Source organism: Eschrichtius robustus, chromosome 14 (genome assembly GCF_028021215.1).
Source record: "Eschrichtius robustus isolate mEscRob2 chromosome 14, mEscRob2.pri, whole genome shotgun sequence".
NCBI classification, from domain to species: Eukaryota; Metazoa; Chordata; class Mammalia; order Artiodactyla; family Eschrichtiidae; genus Eschrichtius; species Eschrichtius robustus.
In genome coordinates, this window is record NC_090837.1 from 72,552,164 (window position 1) to 72,580,136 (window position 27,973).

The 27,973-nt window shown below is 45.4% G+C and overlaps 1 protein-coding gene across 2 annotated transcripts in view; it reads right to left on the bottom strand.

Annotated features, from left to right (window-relative positions):
* The window catches only part of LOXHD1 (lipoxygenase homology PLAT domains 1), a 220,700-nt gene continuing 192,727 nt past the window's right edge, over window positions 1-27,973 (bottom strand). For both annotated transcript variants that reach the window (XM_068563302.1, XM_068563301.1), the window contains 4 exons: window positions 13,513-13,683; window positions 7,355-7,487; window positions 5,843-6,001; window positions 1-481 (listed from right to left, as the gene is read on the bottom strand). In XM_068563302.1, the coding sequence (XP_068419403.1) occupies window positions 1-481; window positions 5,843-6,001; window positions 7,355-7,487; window positions 13,513-13,683 (944 nt within the window). The remainder of the gene's footprint in view (window positions 482-5,842; window positions 6,002-7,354; window positions 7,488-13,512; window positions 13,684-27,973) is intronic.

The following is a 27,973-nucleotide window of genomic DNA, read 5'->3' on the forward strand; positions in this document are numbered from 1 at the left end:
TCAGACGGAAGGGAAGAGGTCTCTCCAGGTGAGCCCGTCGCCCCGCTTCTTGTCCAGCCACCTGCCGCAGGGGAAGATGGTGGCCACGCCGGTGCTGGTGTTGGTGACCTCCACCTTCTCCACCAGCCAGCCAGAGCAGTAGCCGCTGCTGTCGTGCTCCAGCCGCACCTTGCGCAGCTCGCCCAGCTCCAGTGTCTCCAGGAAGAAGCGGTCGGTGCTGCCCCTCTCGAACAGGTTGCGCATCTTCTGCTTCAGCTCCCGCTTGCCCGTGTCGCCGTTGGCCCCAAAGATGGTCACGAAGACGTTGGCATCGGTGCCCGCCCCTGGCTCATAGCCCGTCGTCACGATGACCTCATACTTGACCAGCACCAGGCTCTGGACCTTGCTGGCAAAGCTCTCCGTAGTCTTGGTGACCTCAAAAACCTTGAAGTACTTCCTCTTCCTCTTGAGGGGGATGAGGCAGTCGCAGTTGAAGAAGTACCTGGAAGGTGGGGGGAGTCGGAGAGGTTAGTGCGCACCAGCCAAGGCTCACGCCCTCCCCCAGGACCCTGGGCATCCACAAGTGATTCCTTCCCCAGGTGACAGGATCTTAGGGCGGGAAATGTCTGCATTAAAATGTGAAGATGGGTCTCGTTTATCTGAAAATTGACAGTGAGTGACATCTCCATATTTTTAGTTGCTCCTTGATTTTCCTTTTCTTTTTCTCCTCACACTCCACATCCGATCCACCAGCAATTCCCATTGACCCCATCTTCACAATACGTCCAGAATCAGCCCACTTGAAAAAGTTGGCGCTATCTCACTCTCCGCCCTGCTGTCCCTCTCATCCAAGTCACCACCATCTTTGACCTGGAACATGTCAGCTTCCTAACTGGTCTTCCTGCTTCTCGCTACCTACCGTGAATCCTCTCCGCAGCATACAAGTGATCCTGTGGAGGTGTAAGCCCAAGAACGTCATCCTCCTGCTCAGAACCCTCCACTGGCTTCCCAGAATAATTAAAAATCACCACCTTACAAAGGCCTGCAAGACCTTACATGATCTGACCCTCCTCCCGGTGTTTACCTTTCTGACTTGTTGTCTGCCTTTCTCTAAGCTCACTCCACGCCAACCAGGCTGATCCCCTTGCCCCTTCAAAGGGACTGATGAATGGTTTTACCCAGTGTTGTCACCTTCAGAAGAGCTATGGGATCCAGAACAACAATCTCAGGCAAAGCCAAGTGGAAAAGTAGCTGTGAAATGTATGCTCCCAAACCCCTCACACTTGGCTGAGTTGAACTATGAGTGTGTGTGTGTGTTGCGTGTGCATACACATACACGCATGTGCTCATGGACAACATAGTACAAAGGGGTGCAAAGTACTTCAGTACAACGTACTGAAGAAGCTACCACAAGCAGAAGCAAGTCCAGGGCCAAGAGAAATGGTCTTGGACCAAAAAGTCCCTTCTCTACCCCCCACCCCCAGTGATAACCTCTGGGTAATGACAGTGAGTCCAATAATTACCAAGGAAGAAGTCATGGTGAGGAAACACTGCATAGGGTGTAAGGGGGCCTGGGGTCTGCCCCAGCCCTGCCACCTACTACCTATGTGACTTTGATTTTCCCATTGGCAGTGCTAGAGGTTTGGACTGAACAACTGCCATGGTTTTTTCCCATCCAAATTGCTAATATTTTAACAGCTTTGAAATAAGCAATCCTGGCACTGGCTAATGATTTCAGGAACGCAGCCCTGAAAGGGCGTGCCCAGTGGTGCAAAATCAATTTTTAGATGAAAATACATAACAGCAAAAAGAACTTGGTTTTGTGCATGCTCACTAAATGCCTGGGCTTTGCATTCGTGCATCTCATCAACTCCCACAACAACCCTGAGTCATACGTAGACTTCGTCTTCCCATTTCACAGAAAGGAAATGAAGGCTTGGAGAAGAGAAGTCACTGCACAAGGTGACACAGAGCTGGGGCCCAGAGACGGCCTGCCTGGCCACCTGACAAGCCAGCCATTTAAAGACACTTCACAAGAAATCATTATTCTGTCTTGAGATCTCTCTGCCCCCAACTTGTCACTTGATAAATCTAGATTGTTGTTACATACCATACTTTCTAAGAGGGAGATATAATCGCATTCTTTGCTTAAACATTCACTTAAAATGTATTTCTTTAGGCAAATGCACTAATATACATAATTCTATATAAATGCAAAAATCCTGTGATCATATGGGTGTTCTTCTAAATGCATTCTTTTTCTTTTCCTTTTTGCTTGGCTCTATCTCCTTTTTCTCTTTCCGTACCCCTCCTGCATCTCGCCTTCACCTCAGATAACCCATGCAACAGCTGTAGATGTATCTTGCCAAATTTCCCTCCATTTCACCCAACCCTGCACAGACCCACATAGACACAGACACATTCGGGACTTCAGTGTTCCCTTTACAAAATGGATCATATAATGCATTCTTTCCCATATCTTACTTTTCTCACTCAACAATACTTCCTGGGAATTGCTCCAAGTCTTCTGGTACATATTTAATTCGGTTTTTCTTTTTTAAAATAAATTTATTTATTTATTTTTGGCTGTGTTGGGGCTTTGTCGCTGCGCTCGGGCTTTCTCTAGTTGCAGTGAGCGGGGGCTACTCTTCGTTGAGGTACGCGGGCTTCTCACTGCTGTGGCTTCTCGTCGAGGAGCATAAGCTCTAGGCACGTGGGCTCAGTAGTTGTGGCTCATGGGCTCCAGAGTGCAGGCTCAGTAGTTGTGGTGCACAGGCTTAGTTGCTCCGCAGCATATGGGATCTTCCCGGACCAGGGCTCGAACCTGTGTCCCCTGCATTGGCAGGCAGATTCTTAACCACTGCGCCACCAGGGAAACCTAATTTGTTGTTTTTAATGGCTGAAAAATATTCACTGGTGTAGTTATAAGGAAATGTTTCCTAATAGACGTAATTATAAGATCACCAAAATGTGGGACCTCAGGGCTTTGTGGAGTTAAGACTCCAGCTGCAGAAGAACATGCCAGGCTGTTCCCACTGGCAATGGGGGTAGGGTCATGGGCGAGAATAAAGGCAAGGCAGAGAATAACAAACAAAAAAATGAACATGTTAAAAAAACCAAGTAGAATATGATCACACTTCTGTGAACAGTGTGTGTGTGTGAGACATTAGAAATATGCCAGAGAGAACAGGGTCACCAAATGCTCAAGATGGCCATCTCTGATGGGTAGGGCTTTAGAGAATTTTTACTTTGTTTTACACACTTTTTTGCCTTATTTGAATTTTAAAATGATTATGTATTATATATGATAATGGGATAAAACAACGATTCCACTTTGGGTTTTAAAAAAAGAAACAAAAGCCTCTCTGTGTGTCCTTCCACCGAGGTCCTGAGGATATTAGTGACGAAAAAGAGCTGGTCAGAAACGCCGAAGAAGAAGAGTCAGGACTGGAATCAGTTGCAACATAAAAATTTGAGATTGTTGTGTTTATGAGATTGAGATTAAATTAATTTGCATTTCATGGAAATCCAAATATTATGGTCCGACATGCTGGTTAGAAAGGAACTGTGGATCCATATACAGTGCTATTTAAGTGGTCTTTACATGACAGAATTTAAATATGTTCTAGAATGGTGACATGTAAATAGCCACAATGATGGAACACCCCTGTACTGTCCCCTCTCTGTATAGAGGTGATATTTTGTTGGGGGGAGGTTCTCATACACCAGGAATCACAGGCTTGAGACCAGCGCAGGTAGGTAGACTGGAGTATGACTTCTGAGAGCCCTCCAGACGAAACCCCGCCATCCTTCCCCTCCCACCGTCTCTAGAGGGCATCCAGCTCTCTTCCCTGAGAGGTGCTGGGTTATGGCCTGAGGCTACACGGCTGATCCGTGACAGCTCTAGCATCTGGGTGTCTGCACTCCCTGCACCCACTTCCCTTGGGAAGATCCCCACCCCATGGACATCCCTCCCTCCCCTTCGAGCCCAAGCACCATGCTGACAAAAGGCCACACTCTTGAGAATGTAGGAAAAGATGTTTCACTGGGAGTGGCAGATTCTTTCCACTGGATGAAAAATCCTATAACGGCCCCAGGACTGTGGGATGGGAAGTTCTTCACCCCCTTCCTCCTGACACTAGAAGGTGCCGAGTGGTGCTGAGTCTTTGGCTCTCTCTCTCTCACAGCCAACACTGTGGGTTTAAAGCTAACTCAGGTGGTGACTTATTCTTGTATTGTATTGTTTTGTTTATTTTGGGCATTTGCAGAGGTGCAGTATCAGCAGCCATGCTCTTTGCCATAGGGAGACAGTTCAGGTTGCAGAAGGGGCTTTGACCTGGCCCTGGCTCGCTGGGTGAGCTGGAACTCTTCCAGGCCCCTGTATCCCAGCTCTCAAGTCCTCATCAGTATTGCTCCTAGCAGCCACACCCAGCGACTCCTACAGGATTTACTGTTGTTCTTTTCTCAAAAAGAGCAATAAATAACATTGCAGCCTGAGAGGGAAGCTGCTATGAACTGAATCCTCTCCTCCCAAATTCACATGTTGAGGCCCCTAACCCCCAAAGTGATGGTATTTGGAGATGGGGGCTTTGGGAGGTAATCAGGTTTTGATGAGGTCCTGAGGGTGGGGACCCATGATGGGATTAGTGCCCTTATAAGAAGAGGAAGAGACGCCAGATCTCCCTCTCTCTTTCTCTGCCATGCGAGTACACAGTGAGCTAGGAAGAGAAGCCTCATAAGAACCCAACCCTGCTGGCACCCTGATTTCTGACTTCCAGCCTCCAGAACTGTGAGAATAGAATGCCTGTTGTTTGAGCCACCCAGTCTGTAGATTCAGTTATGGCAGCCTGAGATGGCTAAGACAGAAGTTCAAATGGGAGAACCTTTCCTGCTTAATTCCCAAAGTGGAAGCTTTGTCAGAGGCAGACAATTCCAGGGACCCTGAAGGTGGCAGGTCGAATGTGGACAGACATTTCTCTGAGAAGCTGGGCTCCTGAAGGCTGGAGCCTGAAGCTGGGACCCGGCTGGTCAGGCAGGGCTGCTGCTTCTGTCCCATGCGCTTCTTGTGAAAGGCGTTGCCAGGAGCAGGGCCAGGCCGGGAGGGGCACGAGGGGAGCTCGGAGGGGCCGGCAGTAGTTCTGGGGGGATGTCCAACTGCCTTAGTTGCTCTTTGGGCCTACCCTCCCCGAGGCATGCGCTGCCCTTGGCCTCCCCTTCCTCATCTCCTGGTTCCTTCTTAGTGTCTTTCCTGCCTTCCAGAGCCTCAGGGCTCTTTCTGTCTTCCAACGTGGTTACCAAGTGGTTTTAATTAGAAAAACTGATGGCTGTGAACTGTTACCCAGGTAACTAAGACCCTTAATCCTCCAGAAATGCCTGAGTCCCCAGAAGGCCTTGGTGGGGGAAATGTAAATCCCCTTATCTGGGGTCCTCAGGGCCAGTGGGCCATGGGATTACTCCAGCTGGTCTCTACTCTGCCCACAGGAATGACGGGCTTTCACTCTGACTGGAGCAGCAGGCTTCAAAGCTGTATCTCTTTATCATTATACAGTGATAATGGGGGAAGGGAAGGAAAGACTCAGCTGTCTGGCCCTGTCTGACTGGCTCTTCTTTCCTTCCAAAGAAGCATCACTGGAGCACCCAAGGTCATCCAGTCTAGTTCCTTGCCTCTGGGGTAAGCCTCTGGTTCAGAAAGCTCGAGAACTAGTACAGCTGCCTCTTCCCATCCTGCCTCATATGCCTCCTGAGTGAGGTGACCTCAGCCTCAAAGGGGACACCTCACACCCTGCCATCTGGTCCAGCCACAGGCCCTCCCCGCTAAGGGCGTGGCACCTCCTGGGGAAGAGGGCAGAGGCCCAGGACATACACGTTGCCGTACTCCATCTCGGTGATGGTGATGGTCTTGACGTGCCAGACCAGCTCTCTCTTGGGGATGAACCGGTCCTCCCTGGTGAGGTGGCCCACGCAGAGGGAGGCAATGTCTCCCAAATAGACGCTGTCAAACTCAAATGTGTCTGTGGTCCCCCTGCAGGATGCAAAGATATGGCCAGTGAGAACTGCTCATGCCCACTGAAGGAAGTAAGCATTTACTGAGTGCCAACTGTATCCTAAGCACTGGTCTGAAGAACAGAGATAGAATAGCAAGCAAGACCTGATGTCAGGTCTCCACTGCTTAAGGGTTCAGTCTAGTTTTGGAACAAGACAATCATAACCATTAAAAAGCCCTTCTGGCTACTTGGTCCCAGAATCAATGATTGGAAATATCGGATGGTGTTGGAGGTGGGTGAGGTCCTGGGCCTTGGGCATTGGGTTGAAGAGGGTGATGAGATTCAGAGAGCAGAGGCGGGGGATGGGAAGAGTCCTCTGATGTAGATCTGACTTGGCAAAGTCAAGGGATGGGAGCAGTGGGATTGGAGGTGCAGACATTTCTGGGGGGGAGTGCTGACTTGGCTGGGTTCAGTGAGGGAAAGGGCAGTGGAAAAGAAGGGGGAGGGGCAGTCTGTGGGGGGGTGTCAGCTCCGACCATCCCCACTCAGAGGGGGTTTGAATAGAAGGTACAGTGGGGTTATGGCAGGGGGAGACTATGTAGGCAATTCTGGAGGGAGTGGGGAGATGAAGGGGGCTTCTGAGCAGTTCAGAGGTGGCTCAGATGTGCAGGAGGAGGTGAGAGTCTCCGGCGTGTGGCAGGCAGCCGGGAGTGCTGAGCAGAAGCACCTGTTACACGAGACCCAATTTTGATTTTCCTATAAAGCATCTTAGAGGCTCTCACCTCCCTCCCTCCTAAAAGTCTATGCTGTCTTACATGATCCTTTTGCATTCTTATGGGTGAATGTCTCCCTTTTCAACTAGACTGTGAGCTCCTCATCTGCACGGACACAGGATAATGTCTGTGTGATTCCCGGTCCTGCCGCATAGTGGGCTTGCTTTAATTAATTTATTAACTGATTTTTGTTGTAGTTTCCATTAACTTTTTAAAAATTGAAATACATTTGACATACACTATTGTGTAAATTTAAGGTGTACAACATGTTACTTGGAAACATTTATATATTGTACTGTGATTGCCATTGTAGCCATAATTAGCACTTCTATCATATTACATAATTATCCTTTCTTTCCAGTAGTTGGAATAATATAGATTCTAGTCTCTTAGAGGGGGCTCTCTTTAAATGACAGTCCTCTCTCTTCCCTCTTCTAAATCTCCTTGTTTCATCCCTTGGAGCTCGAATGGGGTGGGCACACAGTAGGTACTCAATAAATTCTTGCTGGTTAGGCCCATTTGTATATTTATGGCCCCCACTAAAAGGGTTGGTTCTTGGGGTCGCTCTCTTACCCGCCCCACCCATCCACATTCCCCTGTGGGCACCCCTCTTCCTACTTCCTAAAGGCCCGCTGTCTAGAAGAATTTTCCACCAGAAACTCTTTGGATCGGTTCTTCCTGCCCTCCAGGATGAGCCAGACGTTCTCCCTGGTTTCGCCTCCGTTGCCGGTTTCTATGACGATCTCATAGGCTGTGGTGGAGAAGGTGAGAGAGGGTCAGCAGAGGGGAAGCAGTGCCCACCATCAGAGCAGGAGCAAACTGGCCACTCCTTGCAGGTCCTACACCTGGTCTTAGATCACAGCCTTAAGGGGGGGGGGTGGGGCGCAGGTTAAAATCGCTACAACTGAGGCACTATAAATAGAACCTGCCTCAATTTGGGATCTAGAGTGGTGTCCTCATTTTATTTATAGTAGCAATCTCTTTGCCTGGCAAGCATGGGAGCCACTGGAAGTGAAGGGCCAAACGCCTCTGCTTCCAGGATCCATGAGGTGGGGATGAGTTTTTGGAGAGACGCTGGGGCCTGGTTCTCAGGGATGGAAGAGTCTATGAGATGCAAAGTGGCGATGGTGTGTAAAGAGAAGGGAGGAGAGGCGGGGCCCAGCTACAGAAAGGGGAGGGGAAGATCCAGTTGCCTCGAACTTTCTGTAGCAAGCAGTCTCATTCCCTGTCTTGTCTCAGCTCTCACTCTGGTGTCATGCTCAGCATCACGACCTCCCTCCCCCACAGTTCCCACAAGCATGTCAGCATTTGCCAAGTGTCAGGACTGGGCTAGACTCTGGGCGACACTAGAACTCATCTCTAGCCCCAGACAGAAACACCGGTTGCACCACAGGACAGAATAACCTTAAACGAAGGGCCAAAATAGCATGGGAGGGAGGGTAAAGCAGGCTCCCATTACCTCTCAAACCTCACCTTCCAGTACTTTCTCCCTTGCTCGCTCCAATCAGCCTCCGTGCCATTCCAGAACAGGAGGCACACTCCGACCTTAGAGCTCTGCCTTGAGCATGTCCCCTTTCTCTCCCCACCCCAACCCATGTTGGCTTGACTCCCTCCCTTCCCTCCTTCCTCCCTACTCAGATGTCACCTTCTCACAGAGTCTGCCAGACCACCCTAACCACACTTCCTGCCTGATTTCCCCAGCGCTGGCCCTACTGAGCTCTATTATCTTCTCTTATCACCTAGTACCTTCTAACATGCTAAGGAGTTTACTTATTATTTTATCGTTTATTGTATTCCCCCCTCCCACTTGAATGTAAGCTCCATGTGGGCAGGGGGTCTTCGTTTTGCTCACTTATAGATCCCAAGAGCCCAGAGCAGTGCCTGGCACATAGGCACTCAATAAATATTTGTTGAGTGAACAATGAATGATTGGGCTAATCGCAGTGAGCTTCATGAAGAAGGTGGCATATGAGCTTGGCCTTGAAAAAGAGCCATGATTATGATCAGCAGAAAACCGAGGGACGCTCTTGGAGGAGGCAGCAGCATAAGCAAAGATACTGAGGGGCATGAGAGGGGCTTGAAATCCACGTGATCCAGCCCCACTCCCCAGGGACCAGGCTGGGATGGAGCTGGCACACAGGAGGACACAATACTTGTCTGGAGGTTTCCCTGTGCATACAGCTCTTGCTGCAGTAAGTGAATCATTGAGGATTTGGGATTCTGGATCCAAAGGGAGAGCTTGATCTCTGTGCTTTTATCTCAGAGATGTGATAAAGATAATTAGAAGGGATGGCTGTGCCTACAGCTCAATGTAACGTCAATCCCGGCCTCTCAGCAAACTGTTGCCTTTGTGACTTCTCTCAAGTCACAGGTAGAATGAATCAGGGCAAAAATGCCCACGATAGGGGAAGAGATCCACAGCACAAGCCCTGGAAGAAGAGCGGGGCTCTGCAGGTCCGACCGTTCACAGCCCAGGGACATGAAATGGCTGAGCCACTGCCCGCGGCTCGAAGCCATTGCAGGGAGGGGGTGGTCCCACTGCCATTCTGCTTTCCCAGCAGCCGGTAAAGTATTTCTGCAAACCAGACACCTGTGAATTCAAAGTGGATCCTGGGCATTGTAGAGGAAATGGTTCGTCAGCGCCCAGGAGAGGAGGCAGGGAGCGCTAGGAACCTGCTTGCTCTCTACGATCAACTCAAGTGGAACATTCGAGAAGCAGCGCATGTGGACCCTAAGCAATCCTCTCCTCATGGCAGTGGGGAGAAGGTAGAGAAGGAAAGTGTGTAAGTGAGGACATTTAGACAGATTAGAAACAAATGTGGCCAGCTGCACCAACGGTCTTTCAATCAGCATATGTCCACCTTGGAAAGTCATTCCATCAATGGCTTGATAAAAATGTGGAAGGCATGACTCTCAGTTTTGTTTATATGTTGCTGGGAGGAAAGGACAGAGGAGGACCAGGGACCTGAAAGAGTGGGGCCGGTAGGAGCCCAGCCTAGGAGGGGTCCGTATGAAGCTCACCCCGGGGCCAACACCCCCCAGGACCAGCCCGGCTGGAGAAAGAGGCTCAGCAGCCACTGTGCGAGTCACTCACATGAAGGGGCCACCAGCAAAGCTAGTGAATGTGGTGAATGTGGTTCAGGTGGCAGGAGAGGAGAGAGGAGATCTGGCCACCTTTGACATCTTGCCTGGGCTCTGGGCGTGGCACCCTCAAAGGGAGATGAACCAGCAACCCAGGATGCACCGAGAGGATCCAACATCCCATCAGGTGAGCAGCTCCTGAACAGACAGGTGTTTGCCTTGAGGCCAGGACTGCAGGGGCACGTGATTCCATGGAGGAGCACCAGAGGACGCCTGGGCATCTGGTGGGGGTCAGGACCTTACTGCTCCACATCGCCTTCCCCACCTCATGTTGTCAGGACCCTTCTCTGGCGAGCTCCTACCATGTGGTTTGCATGGGGCTGAGAGTCCTGGGCCTGGACAGTCAGAATTATTCCCCAAGAGACGCTCTCTTCCCTCCCACAGAAGCTGTTAAGTTAGAAGGCTGTGGGGTTGCGGATACCAGCTGCCATCTTCTCATGATGTAGAGAAAGAAACAGTTAAGAGGAAAAGGGGGACAAACATACTAAAACCATTGTAGCCTCTGGAGACAGCCAAGTCCCAGCCAGCTCCATCTGAAACTTCCAAGTTCTGGGAACCAATATGCTCCCTTTTTGCTGGAGCCAGCTTAGGGTTGGGGTTCAGGCATGTACAACCAAGGGTCCTGACCACTCCTGAAATTTTCTGTTTGACCCCATCCCATTGGGACTGCCAAGGGATAGAAACTCCAAGAACATAAATATAAAGATGAATTTTTTTTTTTTAAAACAGAGCTGCCTTCTGGAGCAGTGAGTCTTCCATCCTTGGGGAGTTGGCCATCAAGTTGGACTGTATTTGGGCTGGAAATGTTGCAGATAAGGCTGACTGAGCAGCCCTAAAAGGCTTCAAGTGAGGGTGGATAAGAAGGAGGAGGGCTGTAAAGAGGGAGACATTGGTCTCGTTGGAGGATGTTCCAGAGAGAGAGAGATTTTTGTCCTCCCAGGTGTGCATGTGTGTATGCATGTGTGTGTGTGTGTGTGTGTGTGTGTGCATGCATGAGGGTGTGCATGTATGTGTGTGTGCTGTGTGTATGTGTATGCACATATGAGCATGTGACCCTACTGCTCAGGACTTAGCCTGGATTGATTACAACAAAATCTCCGGGGTGAGACTCAGACATCAGTATTATTTGAAGGCTGCCAATGGTTTTCAGCTTTGCCTGCACATTGGAATCACCTGCAGAGGCAGATGCTTGCAGAGGATGCGGAGCAGCTTCAGGAACTGCTAACAAGAGTTGGAGATGAAGGCAGAAAACAGGAGGCTAAACAATGTGGGGCAATGGATCCATCTGGAGTACCAGCCAGGCCCAATAAGGCTGCGGTGGTGCGATGAGTCCTGGTCTAGGAATCAGGATATAGGCGTCCTAATAGCTATGGTTGGCCTTAGACATGTCACTTCACCTTCTGGTTTTTGGCTTTCCTTACCTATGATATAGAGGGGTGAACTTGCCCCCTATCTAGCTCATAGGGTGGGAGTGGGGTGGCGAGGACCCGGTGAAAGCAGGGCATGTGTGGAATGCTTTCACACACGTGAAGCTCTGTTCAAGTATGAGAGCATGTTTATTCTCACAAGCCAAGTGCCCAGAGGTGCCCCTGGGGACACAGACACAGAATGGAAGTGCCACGAGGGCAGGGTCTCTGCTTTATTCATTAGTGTGTCCCCAGAACCCACACTAGGCCGTGGCACTTAGTAGGTTTTCAATAAGTATTTGCCAAGTGGTTAAATAAAATTAGCTGCGGGTTGAAATGATTGGCTTGAACTGCGTCCCTGGCTCTCCCCAGGATAAGCCTCCATCTTAGGACATGGGTGTCACTGTCTGTCCCCCTGTGGGCAGCCTAGAGGGCGCCACTCTGCCCTCTGCAGGCTCCTAGTAAAGATGGACTGATCCAGGCCATCTCCTGGGCTCCGTGTCCCTGCCCTCCCATCTCTAGCCCACACACATCCTTCTGGAAATAATGCAAGTGCTGCTTCCCCTCTGCCGATCTCCCTGCCAACCCAAATCCCGTAGGCCTTAGCAGCTGTTTGGCAGGAAATCTGGGAAGGAAGCTCAGTGGTTATTCTCCCAGCCTCACAAATCTCTTCTCCCCTGAACACCAATGGCCCAAGGAACCTCTATTGCTTGTGTTGGCATTTGTATATTAGCCTCTCCCTCTAATGAGATCGTGAGGCTCTAAGGAAAACGACTGACTGCATCTTCTTCCATTTGCTGAGCACTAACGACTTATGTACCTACTAAGTCCCAAAGCCTAGAGAGCTGCAGAGGGCTACAAACATGAGTGATTTTGTCCTCGACCTTTGGGAGCTTACAGTTGTGTAGGGAGAACTACACATGGACAAAGGTCAATACAAATAAACAAGAAATCACAAAGCAGTGTGCATCGCACTTAGCATCTAAAATAAAACTGGGCCCCCAGTAACTTGCCAGTAAGTGTAATTACAGAAGCTGAGAGTTCACCCTCTGCATTAGGGCAGGAATCCCCATGCAGTAAAGCTGACAGATGAGTAGTTGGCCCTTGTTTGAATGCTCCCAGGGACATCAGTGTTCACTACCTCTTGACGTAGCTAAGTCCATCATTGGGTAGTTTGGACGGCATGGTGGAGAAGGCTGAGTGGCTTTCCACCAAGGATCCATGCTTCCCTTGCCACGTGGTGTACAGTGCTTGCCAGGGAGTGACTGTCCAGCCAGGTATGGCATTACCCAGATGCCTTTACATCTAGGTAGAGCTGCATGACTAATAGAATGTGAGTTAATATAAGAAGGTAGGGGAGTGTGCCTTCTCCATGCTCTCTTCCCTCTGCAAGGAATGTGGGAGTCACGTGTTGAAAATGTCAGACAGGTGAGAAGAGCTTGGGTCCCTGAATCACAGTGTGGAAGGCCTCTTGCCAAACACTCGCACTGGACAGTTTATTACGTGAGTGAGAAACAAATTTTGTTGTATTTAGCCATTGAGATTTGGGGGTTTATGTCTTCATGCAGCTAGTGTTACCTTGATAACTAAGGTTGGAAAATCCTTTCTTCACATCAGGCTGTGCTATTGATAAGCCTTTGTCAAATCTGTTGGACGCAGATACTAGCATCCGTATGAAAGAAACACTTCCCTGGTCCTGGATGGCTATCCACCTTAGGGACCAATTACTCTTTCCCTTTAAACATCCCCTGAGGAAGGAACCAAAGAGAAAGTGGTTGGTGGAGAAGCTGGCTGCCCTGCACATTCTGTTTCCGGGAAGGCTTGATTTGGTGGCTGTTGTCATAGACATCAGTTGGAGAGAGTCCATGACAAAAAAATAAACAAGAGGGAGCATCACATCAAACTGCCCAGCCCAGCCCAGCCCTCAGGGCAGAGTAAGCTTGTCCCCTGTGGGTTTCCCTCTACCTAATTAGTCCCTGTGATTTGGGGCCATGAGCTGGTACCCGTATCTTGGCTGTTCCAGGTCCACGAAACAACATTTAGGGTGCTTACTCATGCACCTCTCCAATATTATTTCCTTCATTGGGCATCTGATTCCCCTGCAGCTGTAAGAGTTCCTTCTTTAGATTTTCCAACATTGTTCCCACCTCCCTCCTGAGCTAACTCTCGTTTAACTGAAGATTCAGCCCAGGCTGAATCTAAGCAGGGCCCACCGGTCTCCCCACGTACTGGTCTCCTCCAGCTCATCGTGGATCTCATTGTTGGCACAGGCAAAGTCGCGGACCGTCTGCCTGTCGCCCTCATTCTTGGAGAGCCAGCAGTCACATTGGAAACGGAAGGTCTCATCGCGGGAATTGTCCTTCACGTCGACATAGCTCAGGTGCCAGCCAGGAAATATCCCTGTAGGAAAGAGACATGGAGACTGGGAGCTGAACGTGCTCTCTCTCCCTCCCCTATCAGACTTCCACTCCCCCTGCCCACTGGCTGTGTGGCCCTGGACAAGTCCTCTGTCCTCCTGGGCCTTTGTCTACTTGTTGATGAAATGAAGGGTTGGGTTAGATTATCTCTGAGACACTTCTAGCCCAGAGGCTATAATTCTCTTGCAAAATCCTTAACTTGGGTTCATGAACTCTTAGAGGGTCCGTGTATGTCATTTAATATGTATATGTCCACAGTATGTCCACAAGGTAACCCTACAAGGAAGGCATGTATATATTCTATTCTCACATCTTGCCTTCTCGTGCCACCTGGGGCCATGGGGGAGTCCCACTGTCCCCAACAAAAAGCCATTCTCTAGGATCAGACACTGCTCAAAGCAACAACTCTAGATCTTGCCATTGGTCTCAAGGGTTATAAACACAAAGAGACACACAAAGATGGACACACACTTCCAGTTGCCCAGTCCACAGGGAGTAGATATTAAGGCTCATGGGCAGAGCATACATACTGGCAGTCCTAGTATAGCTTCATTCCCAGTGTAAAAAGTACTTCATATGTTTTAAAACATAGATCTTTACTGAAAGTGGAAAACAGCGAGTCCTAAAACAAGTTAAATTTTAAAATAGTTCTGTCGAGTTAAAAAGTGGTGAGTTATTTTATCAACAAAATTTTTTTGGCATGCATATTTTAAGTTTTATTTAAATTCAAAATGTAAATAACAAATGGTTAGTAATAAATTGAAATAACAGAATCCAAAGCAAGATATCTGGATTCATACCCAGAGCTGCCATATACATGCTATGTGACCTTGGGCAAGTTACTTCACCTCCCTGTTCCTCATCTTTTCAGAATCACATAGAATATAAGTTCAAAAAGATTAAGAAATGATGTAAAATATTTGACTAGTAACAGTCTGGGTATTCGTTTAAGTGGATAAATGTGGGCATCAAACTGCTCGAGTGTTTACATTCTGTTAGATACACTTAAGGTGCTTTATTTTAAAATGTCAGTATTTATGATAAACTTTTTTTTAAAAAATTTTTTTTATTTATTTATTTATGGCTGTGTTGGGTCTTTATTTCTGTGCGAGGGCTTTCTCTAGTTGCGGCAAGTGGGGGCCACTCTTCATTGCGGTGCGCGGGCCTCTCACTATCGCAGCCTCTCTTGTTGCGGAGCACAGGCTCTAGACGCGCAGGCTCAGCAATTGTGGCTTACAGGCCTAGTCGCTCTGCGGCATGTGGGATCTTCCCAGACCAGGGCTCGAACCTGTGTCCCCTGCATTGGCAGGCAGATTCTCAACCACTGCGCCACCAGGGAAGCCCATGATAAACTTTTTAAAAAATAAATATATTTACTTTCCTGCATTAGGACCAGTTCCATCTGTAAGTTTGTAAATTGGTTGCTTTCTGAGATGATTCCTGATACTATTATACACTAACTAAACTGCTTAATAAGACTCGAAGTATTCAGTCTAGAGATGGTGCATGTCAGACCCATGGAAGCAGTCCTAACAGGCTTCGAGAGCAGAACGTAGGAAGGAAGAGGGAGTGAAGAGGGAGGCAGAGGAAGAAAAGACAAATCGTTGGTCCTGTTGGAAGATGTCCCAGTGGAAGACATTCTTTGCTCTCCCTCAACCCCCTACCCTGTGTGTGTGTGTGTGTGTGTGAGAGAGAGAGAGAGAGAGAGAGACAGAGAATATGAATGAGGTGATTCCCTGTCCAGGCCTTACCCAAATCAACTACTACAGGATCTCTGGAGCGTGACCCAGGCATCAACAGTCTTTAAAGCTTCCCAGGTGATTCCAATGTGTAGCCAAGGCTGAGAACTTGAGCCTGCATCGCAATTACCTGCAGGGCTTTGTTAAAACAGATAACTGGGCCCCACCCCCAGAGATTCTGATTCAGTAGGTTTGTAGTGGGGTCCAGGAATTTCTTTCTCTAACCAGTTCTCAGTGCTGCTGGTTCTGCTGGTCCCAGAGCCACACCTTGGCTTAATGTATCAGAGTCATCTCTTCTCCTCCAGGATGATGGTCTTTCTATGATATGGCAATAATGATCAATGGGAGTCAATGAGAATTTTGTGTTAGTGTGTGCATGAGTGTGTGTGAGTGTTAGTGGAGGGGGATGACATTAACCGGAGAGGTGGGTCATCATGAGATCACTTCTGTTGCTGGAATGCACTCTTCACCCTGCTCTACATCCTGGGCAGGTTTGACTCCTGAATTACACTTCCTGAGCTCCAGGCAGGGTGGTGACAGAGGAAAGCAGTGGGCTGACGGGAAGGGTGGATTCTGGGCTGGCTTTGACTTTATCCACAGGCAATCCAGTGCCCCAGTGTGTGGCTGAAGACAACCAGAGGAGGAGCCTACCTGGCCTGGGTTGCCCTGCTGCTTCTTGGCAGGTTGCTCCCTTCCCTCTGCATCCCCCTGTCCTCTCTCCTCTGAAAGCATGGCATTGTCTCACCCCATCCCCAGTTCTCTTTTCAAGTTTGATTCTGCAAAGAAACTTCTTCCATGGTAAATAGCAGGCTAACCCCAACCATTCTGAGATAAAGAAGCTTCATTCTCAGCTTCATGCTCACTGCGTATTTAGTTGCCTTGTTTTGGAAATGTTGGATGTGATTAACAGGGATCCTACCACAACTTTCTAGACTAATAACCTATCAAACATGGGAACAGGCAGCTCTGGGCAGGCTGATGCCATGTGGCTGGGTTCTGCTGGTGAAGACACCAGAGAAGTTGACAGACCCACAGTTATAGCATGGCTAGTTGTGTGTCCAGCACTACCTGGATGGTCTCCACCATAGACCAATAGGGAACCATCTGAATTGTACCATTAGAGAATCCATTTCTTTACAAAGTCTCCTCTTTTAGAGTCCTACTTTATTTTTTTACACAAATATAGCAAACACTCCACACTGCCTGACATCTTACCTTTTCACTTACAGTCTATATCAGTACATAAATATCTGCCCATCCTTTTTCACAGTTGCATGGTATTCCATTGTATGCACACAAAAGAAATTTTCTACCTTGTTCTTATTGATGGATAATTAGTTGCTAACCAGACTTTTACTTCTATATGCAATGGTATAATTACTATACTTCTACATGCATCATAGTGATCTTTTAAAATCATAAATCGGATTTTGTGACTTCTCCATAGAAAACCCTTCAATGGCTTCCCAGCACTCTCAGAATAAAATACAAACAGCTCACTAACAACTCTAAGAATCGACATGACTTTGTCCCTTTCCATTCTGATTTCATTTCATACTACTTGCAATTTTACTTACTATATTTCACTTACACTGGCCTTTTAGTACCTTAATATATGAAATCCAGTCTTGCCTTGGAAACTTTGCGTATACTTTTTTGTCTGCTTGGAACAATATACCCCAGGCTCTGAATGCCCATAGTGTTTCATCACTGAGGTGTCAGATCAAATGTCCTGTCTTTGGGAAGACCTTTCCTAACCACACTATTTGCAGAGGTTTCCTCATCCTCAGTTACTTGCCATCACATCAACATATACCCATTTCACAATCTGAAATAATTTTGTTTTTATTTCCTTGCACATTGTCTATATATTGTCTGTCTTTTACTAGGTTGTAAGCCCCATGAAAGCAGGGGTCTTGCCTGATATATCCACCACTATATTTTAGTGCCTAGAGCAATGCTTAGCACATTATTCAACAAATGTTTATTGAATGCATGAGTGTGCACTATTAGTGAATAGGGAAGAACAAGGAAGAAGGACACTGGTGGTAACATTCTGTGAGTGGAGGGGGAAAATAATTCAAAGCCCCACCAGGGAGCAGTGGCCTGCGCTAGTAGAATTGATTATTTTATCCCAAATGTCCTAAGGTTTACTATAAGAAAAAAGCTTAAAAACTGAATGAGCATGGGGTCCCAATCTTTCCAGCCAAGAGAGGGCAGATTCTGAATGGGAGCGAGACTGACTGTTACATGCTTCCTGGATTTCATCATGCCGTCTATTACCTGCAGTTCCTCAGTGGCCTTCCATACCTGATGGGAAAAAGGGTCCAATTCTGTGTTTTCATATGTAGGGCTTTCTTCACCCTGTCTCCATACACTTCATTCCTTACCTCAATAAGGAAGACCCCTAATGCAAATCCTCCACCCCAGTTAGATAGATTTATTCAGCACCACTTTAGCATTTCCTTCCTCTTCATTAAGGCTCCAAGCTATTTCCCTGCCCTAAATTCCCACCTATCCTCTGGACAACTTAGGCCCCACCTCCTCCATGAGACCCTCCAAACTCCCCAGTCCCATAGCATTCATCATCTGTCCATTCACTTGGCTATGAACACAGATGGCTTGGGAAATCTTTGCTATTGAGGTCATGAACATGAACTAACTCTTTTATGGTGATTTTATGTTGTGTGTCTGACTTTTCCAGTTAGATTTTTTTAAAAACATCTTTATTGAAGTATAATTGCTTTACAATGGTGTATTAGTTTCTGCTTTATAACAAAGTGAATCAGTTATACATATACATATATTCCCATATCTCTTCCCTCTTGCATCTCCCTCCCTCCCACCCTCCCTATCCAGTTAGATTTTAAGGTGTGGGAACCAGGTCTTATGACTTCTTGATTGCATCACAGGGATATTGACTTAATGCTCAATAAACATAGAATTGATACATTATATTTACTTTCTATAGTGAACTCTCAGGTTTTTTTTTTTGGTCAAGCTAAGGTCCATGTGAGTAAACAAAATTTCTTAAACAAGATAAATAGGTGGTTTGAAATGAGATATGGAACCATCACAGTCCTAGCTATTAAAGAATACAAGAATCTAGCTATTATTCTTCCACAGACACTTTCACATGTACATCATCCAAACTGGGATGCCCAGAATGACACACATGGATTCGGCAAATCTGGACTGCATTCTCAGTACACCCACCATACTGAACGTATTATAATATCTCCATGCCTCAGTTTCCTTACTTGAGCAATGTGACTGGGTTAAAGTACGTGATTTCTGTGGTCCTTTATATTTCTATGAATTTATATTATTCAAAAGAAAATATATAAATTCATTCTGTGATAAAAAAAATTCTTCATTTCATCAGAGTTTTCAAAGGAAGCAAGCAAGAAGAACAAGATGAATTAGAAAATAAACACTCTGTTATAATTTGTTCAGTGTTGTAAAAGCTATCTGGGTAATTGGAATTAAGGGGAAGAATTAATCATTTATCTTGATTTTCATCTATGAACTATATTTCATGGTAATCAAATAGCCTGAGGGACAATTTTTTACAGAAGAATTCTAGCTAATAAGTGGATAAGAAATAACAATTAGAAAATCATTTGTAACCTAATTGATCATCACTGGGAGAAGCCATTAGATGAAGAGTGATGGGGGGAACTTTACAATGGAGGAATCAAGCAGACAGCCCCTGGATCCACCATTAGATGTGAACATCAGTAAGACTGAGACAGCTGTGATGTAATATGAAGGACACAGGTCCCATTTTAAAGTAGCCTTGATACCACCTATAAGGCATTCTTGCCAAAGAATGTTGAACCTGAAGCTAATCAAGCCTTTAGAGCTGACCTCCAGATCGTAGAAAATATGGGGCATAAGGAAGCAATGATACCATGAAGAAGCAAACAGGAAGGTCTGGAGTGTGGAAATTTTGTAGATCATTGGACCCAGTTCCTTCAACAGTCAATGGCATGAAAAAATAAAGGGATTAGGTATGGCTCTTCATTAAAGGAGACTAAAGAAGCATAACAACTAAATATGCTGTGTGGACCTTGTTTGCATCCTGATTCACATAAAACCAAAAGTACAAAGACATTTTTTATGTTATTAAGGAAATTTGCATATGGAGTGGAAATTGGATGACATAAATAAATCATTGTTAAGTGTGATAATGGCATTGAGAAAATATCTACTTTTAAAAGAGAAGAATACTAAATATGTTCGGGTGAAATGACATGAGGTTCAGGATTTGATTTTATATCTTTCAGCAACCAAAAAGAAACCAAAAAGAAAAAAAAGGTTAAAAGGGTAAAGCAGGTGTGACAAATCATGTGTTGAATCCATGTGATGGGTATGTGGAAGTTCATTATACATATCTAGCTGTCTTGACTTATATTAATATTTAAACTTTCATCTCTGGAAGAGAAAGTTACTATAAAGAAGAAGTTAGGCACAGAACCTTGTTCCTCTCCTGACCCTAGTATCCCAACCACTTGGGCTCAATGAAGACGCAAAAATCTTTCTTTCCCTGCCGATGATAGGATCCTGCTTTCAGATCCAAAGTCTGGTTGGAGAGGAGAAGGCCACTTCTCTGCTTACAAAGGGAAGAGATTAACATCAATGACTTGGGATTTCTTTAAGTTCAAGAGCCATTATGGGGCCAAAGGCAATTATCCAAGGGAGGCATCAAGTTCTTTGAAGAGCCAAAGTAGTAGCAACAAACAATCGTTAGGATGGCTTAGAGCTGTCCAAGGTGCTGAACTGCTTCCCTTTTCTTTCAAGGTTTTGACAGTGATGAGACAGATTTGAATGCAGTTTTTGCATAGAAGAAAAATGCAGAAAAATGCAGTTTTTTTCTTGAGAAAACTGAGAAAGTCTAGATATGTGCATAGTGTCTAAGGAGTGGGGACAGCCATTATTAGAGGACCTAGTGATGACCCTGAGGTTCATGGCCAGTACTCAATTTTTGAAAGTACTAAGACACAAGGAAAAATTCTGATTTGGGAGAAATATGGGTTCTTTGTGGTGGAGGCATAAAAAGACAGGAATGATCAGAGGGACCGAAACAGAGGTATAAATAAATTCTATATTAAGTTCCTACTATATTACAGGCAGTGTGATAGGCAGTAGGGAAAGAGCAATGAATATGACAATGGTACTCCTGGAGCTGATAAGTAAGGGAGACAGAGACTAAGCATGTAGTTACAAATATAATGACTATTCTGGGGGATGGTTTAAGTAAGGTAAGGCAATAGGAAGAACTTACAGTGAGGAGATTAGTACATAAGAGAGTTTGTTAATCATAAACAGGGAGATGTAATCATGGCAGGGTGCATGTTGGGAGTTAGATCACAAGGCAGAAGTCTCAGGGGCTGGAATTAAATGTCAAGCACATAGTAGAAACAGAAACTAGTCTGATGCCTTTTAGTTCTAGATTCTTCCTCTTTTTCCTGCTTAGAAGAATAGTTGGTTTCTGAGCCCCAGTTACCACTGAACTGCCTGCAGGGCTAAGGAGACCCCAGCTGCAAAAGTTAAGAGCAATGAGTTTGTCAAGCAGATCCCAACTTGACACCACCTTGAGAATTATAGCTCTGGACCACCTCACTGTACTTTAAGCTGCTGCAGTTAACCTTGCTGACTTCAGGCTCTCTTATGGGACTTCACTCTGATTTGGTGCATTTTATATTGGCCCAATGGCCTTGAATATTTTTCTATCCAGCAGCAAATCCTGAGGCGGATATTTTGCTGCAGAGAGGTGATTGAATTGGAGCCCTCAGGAAGTCTTCACTATTCCCTGGAAGAGCCTCTTCCTTACTGTGTTCAATTCTTAGGGCTGCTGTAACAAATTACCACAAACTTAGTGGCTTAAAAAAAAAAAGAAACTTATTCTCTCACCACCCTGGAGGCTACAAGTCTGAAAACAAGGTGTCAGTGGGGTCATGATCCTTCTGAAGACTCCAAGAAAGAATCCTCCTGGCCTCTTCCTAACTCTGGGTAGATCCTGGCAATCCCTGGCATTCAATGTCCTTGAGCTGTGTTCTCTATTTCTGGTCTCTGCCTCTATCTTCACATGGCCTTCTTCTCCATATGTCTCTTTGTGTCGTCTCATCTTCTTATAGGGACAGAAGTCGTTGGATTTAGGAACCACCCTAAATCCAGGATGATTTCGTCTCAAAATCCTTAACTAATAAAGGCCCTATTTTCAATTAAGGTCACATTCTGAGGTTCTAGGTGGCCAAGAATTCAGGGGGAACATTCGACCCACTAAATCTGCCTTTGGAGAATTACAAATGCTTTGAAGGAGTGTCTGATAGGATGTGCTACATCTGGAGGCTTCTCAAACACTTAGAGAGGAGAAAGAGATTTCCCTGGGAGTCCAGAAAAGGATGGCATTTGGAGTCATCCATTTAGGCTTAAGAAGCTGCTACAAGCTGATGTTTGACATGAATTTAGTCACTTGTTCGCATAATTATTAAATAGCTACTAAGTGCAAGGCACTGAGAATTCAAAGTTGAATCAAACAAGTTAGACACCTACTGTTTAGAGACTCAAAATCTGCCAGTTGTAATTGGCAAGACAATTACAATTCAGCACAGTCAGAGCTACGAATAGAGATATATAAACAGAACAGTTCGGGAGCATCAAGTAAGGAGCATCTAATTTCATTTCATGTAAAAAGTGGTAGTTAATCTGGAGTTTGAAGGATGCATTAGAATTTATCAGGGGAAGAGAATTACAGGTGAAAACTCATCTCTTGTGTATCTATTTATGAATAACTGTTAGCTTGGCCAAAGATGTAAGTTATTTCCTGCCAGGTAAAATTTAAACAAGGGCTGGCCTCGAAGTTCAGAGAGCTAGGAAAGAGAAGAGAGTGAAGAGAAGAGAAAACCTTTTTAATGGAAGTTCATCTTAGAGATTTCTCATTGTTGCAAATTCATATGTACCACACCATTCACTGGATGGGCTGGAACAGCCAGGAATCAAAAGGCAATTCCACATTACAAAAAGGACAAGAAAACAGAGAGGGTGAGGCTAGGCGAGAAAGTTTCCCTGACAATCTGTGTGTGTGGGGGGCAGGGAGAGTAGTACTTAGGAGGCAATGACGAACATTTTTGTCTTATAAACATGAATCCATAAATGACAGAAGGCTGTTTATCTTCCCCTCCTTTTCCCTTGTTACAGTGATTTAAATGTTTGGCTGCATAAAAAAATTTCTCATCAAGGGATTCTGGGTATTTGCTAGGGAGAAATAAACATTTTAAATAGTTTAAATTGCTTTGCTATTTGAAAACAAATGTAGTTTCATATTTCCTTTATTAAATTTATGCCCATTTGGTAGTGCATATATACACTACCAAATGTAAAATAGATAACTAGTGGGAAGCAGCCGCATAGCACAGGGAGATCAGCTCGGTGCTTTGTGACCACCTAGAGGGGTGGGATGGGGAGGGTGGGAGGGAGGGAGATGCAAGAGGGAAGAGAAATGGGAACATATTGTATATGTATAACTGATTCACTTTGTTATAAAGCAGAAGCTAACACACCATTGTAAGGCAATTATACTTCAATAAAGATGTTTAAAAAAAAAAAATTTATGCCCAGGAAACTATGGCATCATGAACCAACACACCACTTCTTGGGATTTCATGGCCAGTGAACGATCCTCAACATTACAGAGTTCCCCAGAGAGGGTCCATCTCCCAGACAGGGTCCATCTCCCCAGACACATTCCCCTTTGGAAGTAAAAAATGTTGAGGCAATCCATTTTCCTCCCCTTTTCTTCCTCCTTCTCCTCTTCCTTCCCTTCTATTATCTAACCTCAAAGGTTGGGATTCTCAGGAATCTGCTCTCGGCCACTTTTGTTTTTCTCAAGCTGCACTTCCTCCACAAATGCTTTTATCACTCTCATGGCTTCAGTAATGTCTCTGCACTAACAACTCTGAGATCAATATCTCAGATCAATATCTCCCAACTAGTTTTCTTCCTGAGCTCCAGACCCCACTGTTACTAGCTATCACCTCTTAGATGTCTTCCAGACCTTTAAATTAAACATATCAAGATGAAGAAACTCCTCAAGCATCCTCACCATTCTTGCTCAAGTTTCCTTCCTAGCCAAACCTTTAATAAGCTTTCTGCCTTAAATATTTCTCAAATCTTTCTACATTTTCTCCATTCCCCACTGCTACTATCATTGTTCAAAGCATCATTATCTCCCATCATCTCTTAGCCGGTCTTTTGAACTTTGTTTTCTTTTCCATTTAACCCATCCCCCACAGATACGATGATAATCTTCCCCATGTGACTACTGTTCTGAGATCCCCTGATGGCTTCTCAGGACAATTAGGATAAAGACCCAATCCTTGACATGGTTTATAATACCTTGCACAGCCTGATTCCCATGTACTTGCTAGCTCCCAACCCCATTCCCTATTTTGTAGTCATTCTGAACTTTTCTTTCATTTCTGGAACATATCAATATTTTTTATATTTCAGGGCTTTTATGTTTTCTATTCACTCTGCCTCAAATATGCTTCATTTTTGGTAAACACCACACCTCACCAAATGTCTATTCCTATCAATACTTCAGGTCTTAGCTTAAATATCACCTTTTCAAAGATAGATCCAGTTGAACCTTATTATTTGTGTATCATCCATATTTACAAATTAACCTACTTGCTAAAATTTATTTGTAACCCTAAAATCAATACTTACAGTGCTTTCACAGTTACTCATGGACATGTGCAGAGTGGCAAAAAATTTGAGCTGTCTGATGCACATGTTGCCAGCTGAGGTTAAACAAGGTGGTGCTCTGCCCCCTTGTTTCAGCTCTCACACTATGAATAAGTGTCCTTTGTGTGGTCTATTTAGTGCTGTGGTTTTTTCTTTTTACATTTTTATGCTTTTTGTTGGTAATTTTGCTACTTTAAATGCCCCCGAAGCATAGTGCTAGAGAGCTGTCTAGTGTTTCTAAGTGCAACAAGGCTGTGATGTGCCTTACAGAGAAAATAGATTTGTCACATAATGTTCCTTTAGGCATGAGTTATAGTATTGATGACCATGAGTTCACCGTTAGTAAATCAAGAATATATATTAGATGAGGTGTCTTTAAACAGGAACACACATAAAACAAAGTTATGTATTGACTGGTTGATGAAAATGCTGTGACCAGAGGCCTGCAGGAACCTAACCTTGTATTTTCCCTAGGAGCAGTGGTTCAGTGTTTGCAGCAACCTTAGAGTGCAAAACTATTGTGGATAATGAGAATTGGTTATATTTGATTTATTGACTGAAATCAATATGAAAACTTGTTAGGACTTGTTAGGAATCATTAGGACTACAGTAGTAGAGGAACTGAAAGGCTCATGTTGTCTGGGAAAAGGACATGTCAGGTAGGAGGAGAAAAACAAGAAAGGGGGCAACATAGGCATCACTACAGGCAAACCTTATCCCTGACTCCTGGAATGTTACTGCTTGACTTTCTGGAACATTTTCCTCAAATATGTGAGCCTTTGCTTTCCTAGATAGTTTGGAAGGAGGGATACCACATGGAGCAGGAATGCCTAAGAGGACTCTGGAAAGTCTGTGATGAGAAACAGATTGGGATGGAAGGAGAAGGCAGACTTTGAAGGTGTGGTAGCAACAGGAGAAGTCATCCAAGGAACAAAGAACCAGTAGGGTTTCAGATATTTAGTCAGGTGGAGTTAGATTAGATGGAGTTCAAGATAGCAGCCTTTGAAGGCAGGAAACAGAGATGAACTCTGATCTTAGATCAGCAGTTATCTGTCTTTTATTGCTGTGAGTTGAGGATGAGACGTATGGTAAATTGAACCATTTTGGCAAGCTGAGGGAAGTCTATAACAGTCCCGGCTGAAAATAGTCAGCCTCAAAGGTGGGAACCCTAGAAACAGGTGGCAGAGTCCAGAATTGAGAGAAGCCTGAGAGAAGTCAGTACCCTGGACAGCTACACAGCTCCAAAGGCTCTAGCGTGTTTACCCAGAACTGTGGTCTTCAACACGGGCATCCTCAGTCTTTCTGGTCATCCCCTCCACCCTCACAACCCTGTGAGTGAAACCTTCATATTAAAAATGGCCCTGACACTGTCTTCTCTCCTTGGAAGAGGGATGGAGGTCATCACGGTCTACATGAAGTTCTTCCCTGCCCAGTTCTCTGACCTGACCAGGAGGTGATCAGGGAGCCCCTTGACCTCTGATCCCGTCATGTGGTCGAACCCTAAGGGGATTGTTCAGACTGGCTGGGAATAATATTTCTTCCTTCTCAAGGCTTTAGTCCCTTTGTTTCTCTGTTGCTTCTGAGGTAGGGGCTGTGGAAGAACAGAATTAAAGGCCCTGATATTTCTCAGCTCTCTCCTGGGAGTGGGGGAGGTGGTGGAGTCTCAACTAAGCTAAGATTTAGTGAGTCTCCACTATGCCACAGGCACCTTTGTAGGCAGTTATGAAAATAAATATGAATGAGCCATGGCCCCTACTCTCAAGAGTAATGCCTTGCCAGGGTGTGTTGGCAGTCCAGAGATAAAATGTGCTTCTTTCTGATTAGGACAGGGGCACACTTCCCAGGAATATACTTCCTAAACTATGGTTTGCCTCTGGCGTGGACACTGCAACAGGAAACTGTTTGCATGGATATTAGGGTAGACAAACCCCATCCCCACCCACCCCCATCAATCTGGTCTGTCAAAGCACTCTAATTAGGCTTGTGGTGACACACACAATGGAGCTCAGTGCTTTTACTGAGCCCCTGGCATCTTGCTCAAACACTGAAGTGATTGTCTTGACTGAGTGATCCATTTGTGGAGTGTCATGGGCAGCGGCTCATCTTGATCTTATGAACTGTCTGGGGCAGGAGATGATCGTAATAATTTGGCTCTTGTTGTTAAGCCAGACTTTCGACCACTGGCCAACCTTCTACTAATTCTAAAACAATCATAATGGATGATGAGAGAGTGAGAAAGAATTCAGGGATCTTTGTTTTGTTTCCTTATTGGGAAAGAGTAGAGATTCATTAGGGATATTTTGAGAATATTTTGCAAGTATGTTTCTTTCCATAGACTTACAATGACACAGAATGAACAGGAGAGGAATAAGCATCCCCTTTCACTTTTCTGGAGAAGTCATCCTCCCTCTATACCCTGACAATAAACATGTATGGGGGACATAGTGAAGAGAGGTAGAAGAAGCTGTCCTCGTCTCCTCATCTTCCTTTTTGACCTGTTGGCACAGTGGCTGGTGAGGGTGCAGAATGGAACTGGCAGGATGGGCTGGTATCCCAGAACAGGCATCAGAAGACCTGGATTTGAGTTTTGGCTGTGTCTCTTTCTTGCTGTGTGATTCTGAGTAAGTTGTTCAAACTTCACAGGGCCTCAATATTCCTTGGTTGTAGAAAAGAGAGATGATTCAGTGCTTCTGTTGCAGGAATTCACAAGATTGTTTAAGGGTCAAATGTTTGTATCATTCATATTTAACAGAGCACTAGGCCCATAGTGAATGCTGTAAATGTTCGCTCAGTGAATGACTGAATGGGTACACTGAGGTTTGAAAACTGAGAGCTGTGCAAATCTTCATTAGATTATTGCTCTGAAGACTGAGTACTTTCTCTGTGCTTAATCAGAGCTTATCCCATGTTATTTAAAAAATTTTACTGTTTAACCCATGTTAAAGCTGCCAAGTTGGGCTTCATCAGATACCATGACAGACATATTGGTCGTCTGTCAGGATGTGGAAGAAGTAAGGACAAATACAACACTCAGGACACCTCTGGGCCTCTCATGGGGGAAACTCAGGAAAGACTGGAGAAGGATTTGAGTGAATAGCTTTGCTGAGGCCAGTTTCAATGGAAGACAAGAGGGTGAGTTAGAACACAAAATTAAGAAAGTAATGTGTCTCAAGGAGGTGAAATTTAGTATTTAACAACTCTTTTCTAATTATATAATGTATAACATAAAGACCCAAAGCCAGAAAACAATGTTCAGAGTGGCCTGAAGACAACAAAAGGATAATGAAAAAACACTGAACATGAACTTCAGCACAATTACAGATATGACAAAGTATTCCTTAGGTATTTTGAAGTTAAAAATAAATTTCTTGCTTGGCTTATATTCTATCCCATCATTCATATTTATAAGTGAATTTGACTAATTTTAGACTTGCTATTATAAATAAACAAACATAATCCTTTATAGAAAATCCATGGGAAGTGAATTTGGTGATGTAGCCCTTTTTTTCTTAATTTTTATATCTGAACTAAGTAGAATTAATGCCCCGACATCACAGAAAATTAAGGGCTACTCATCACCCTGGGGGACAGGGGGGAGCAGGAGGAACTAAAATTTGCCCAGAAACATTGGCTGTTCTAACTGATGGAACAGTCAAACTGGTGGCATTTGGGCCTCCCTGGTGGTGCAGTGGTTAAGAATCAGCCTGCCAGTGCAGGGGACACGGGTTCAAGCCCTGGTCCAGGAAGATCCCATATGTCGCAGAGCAACTAAGCCTGTGCGCC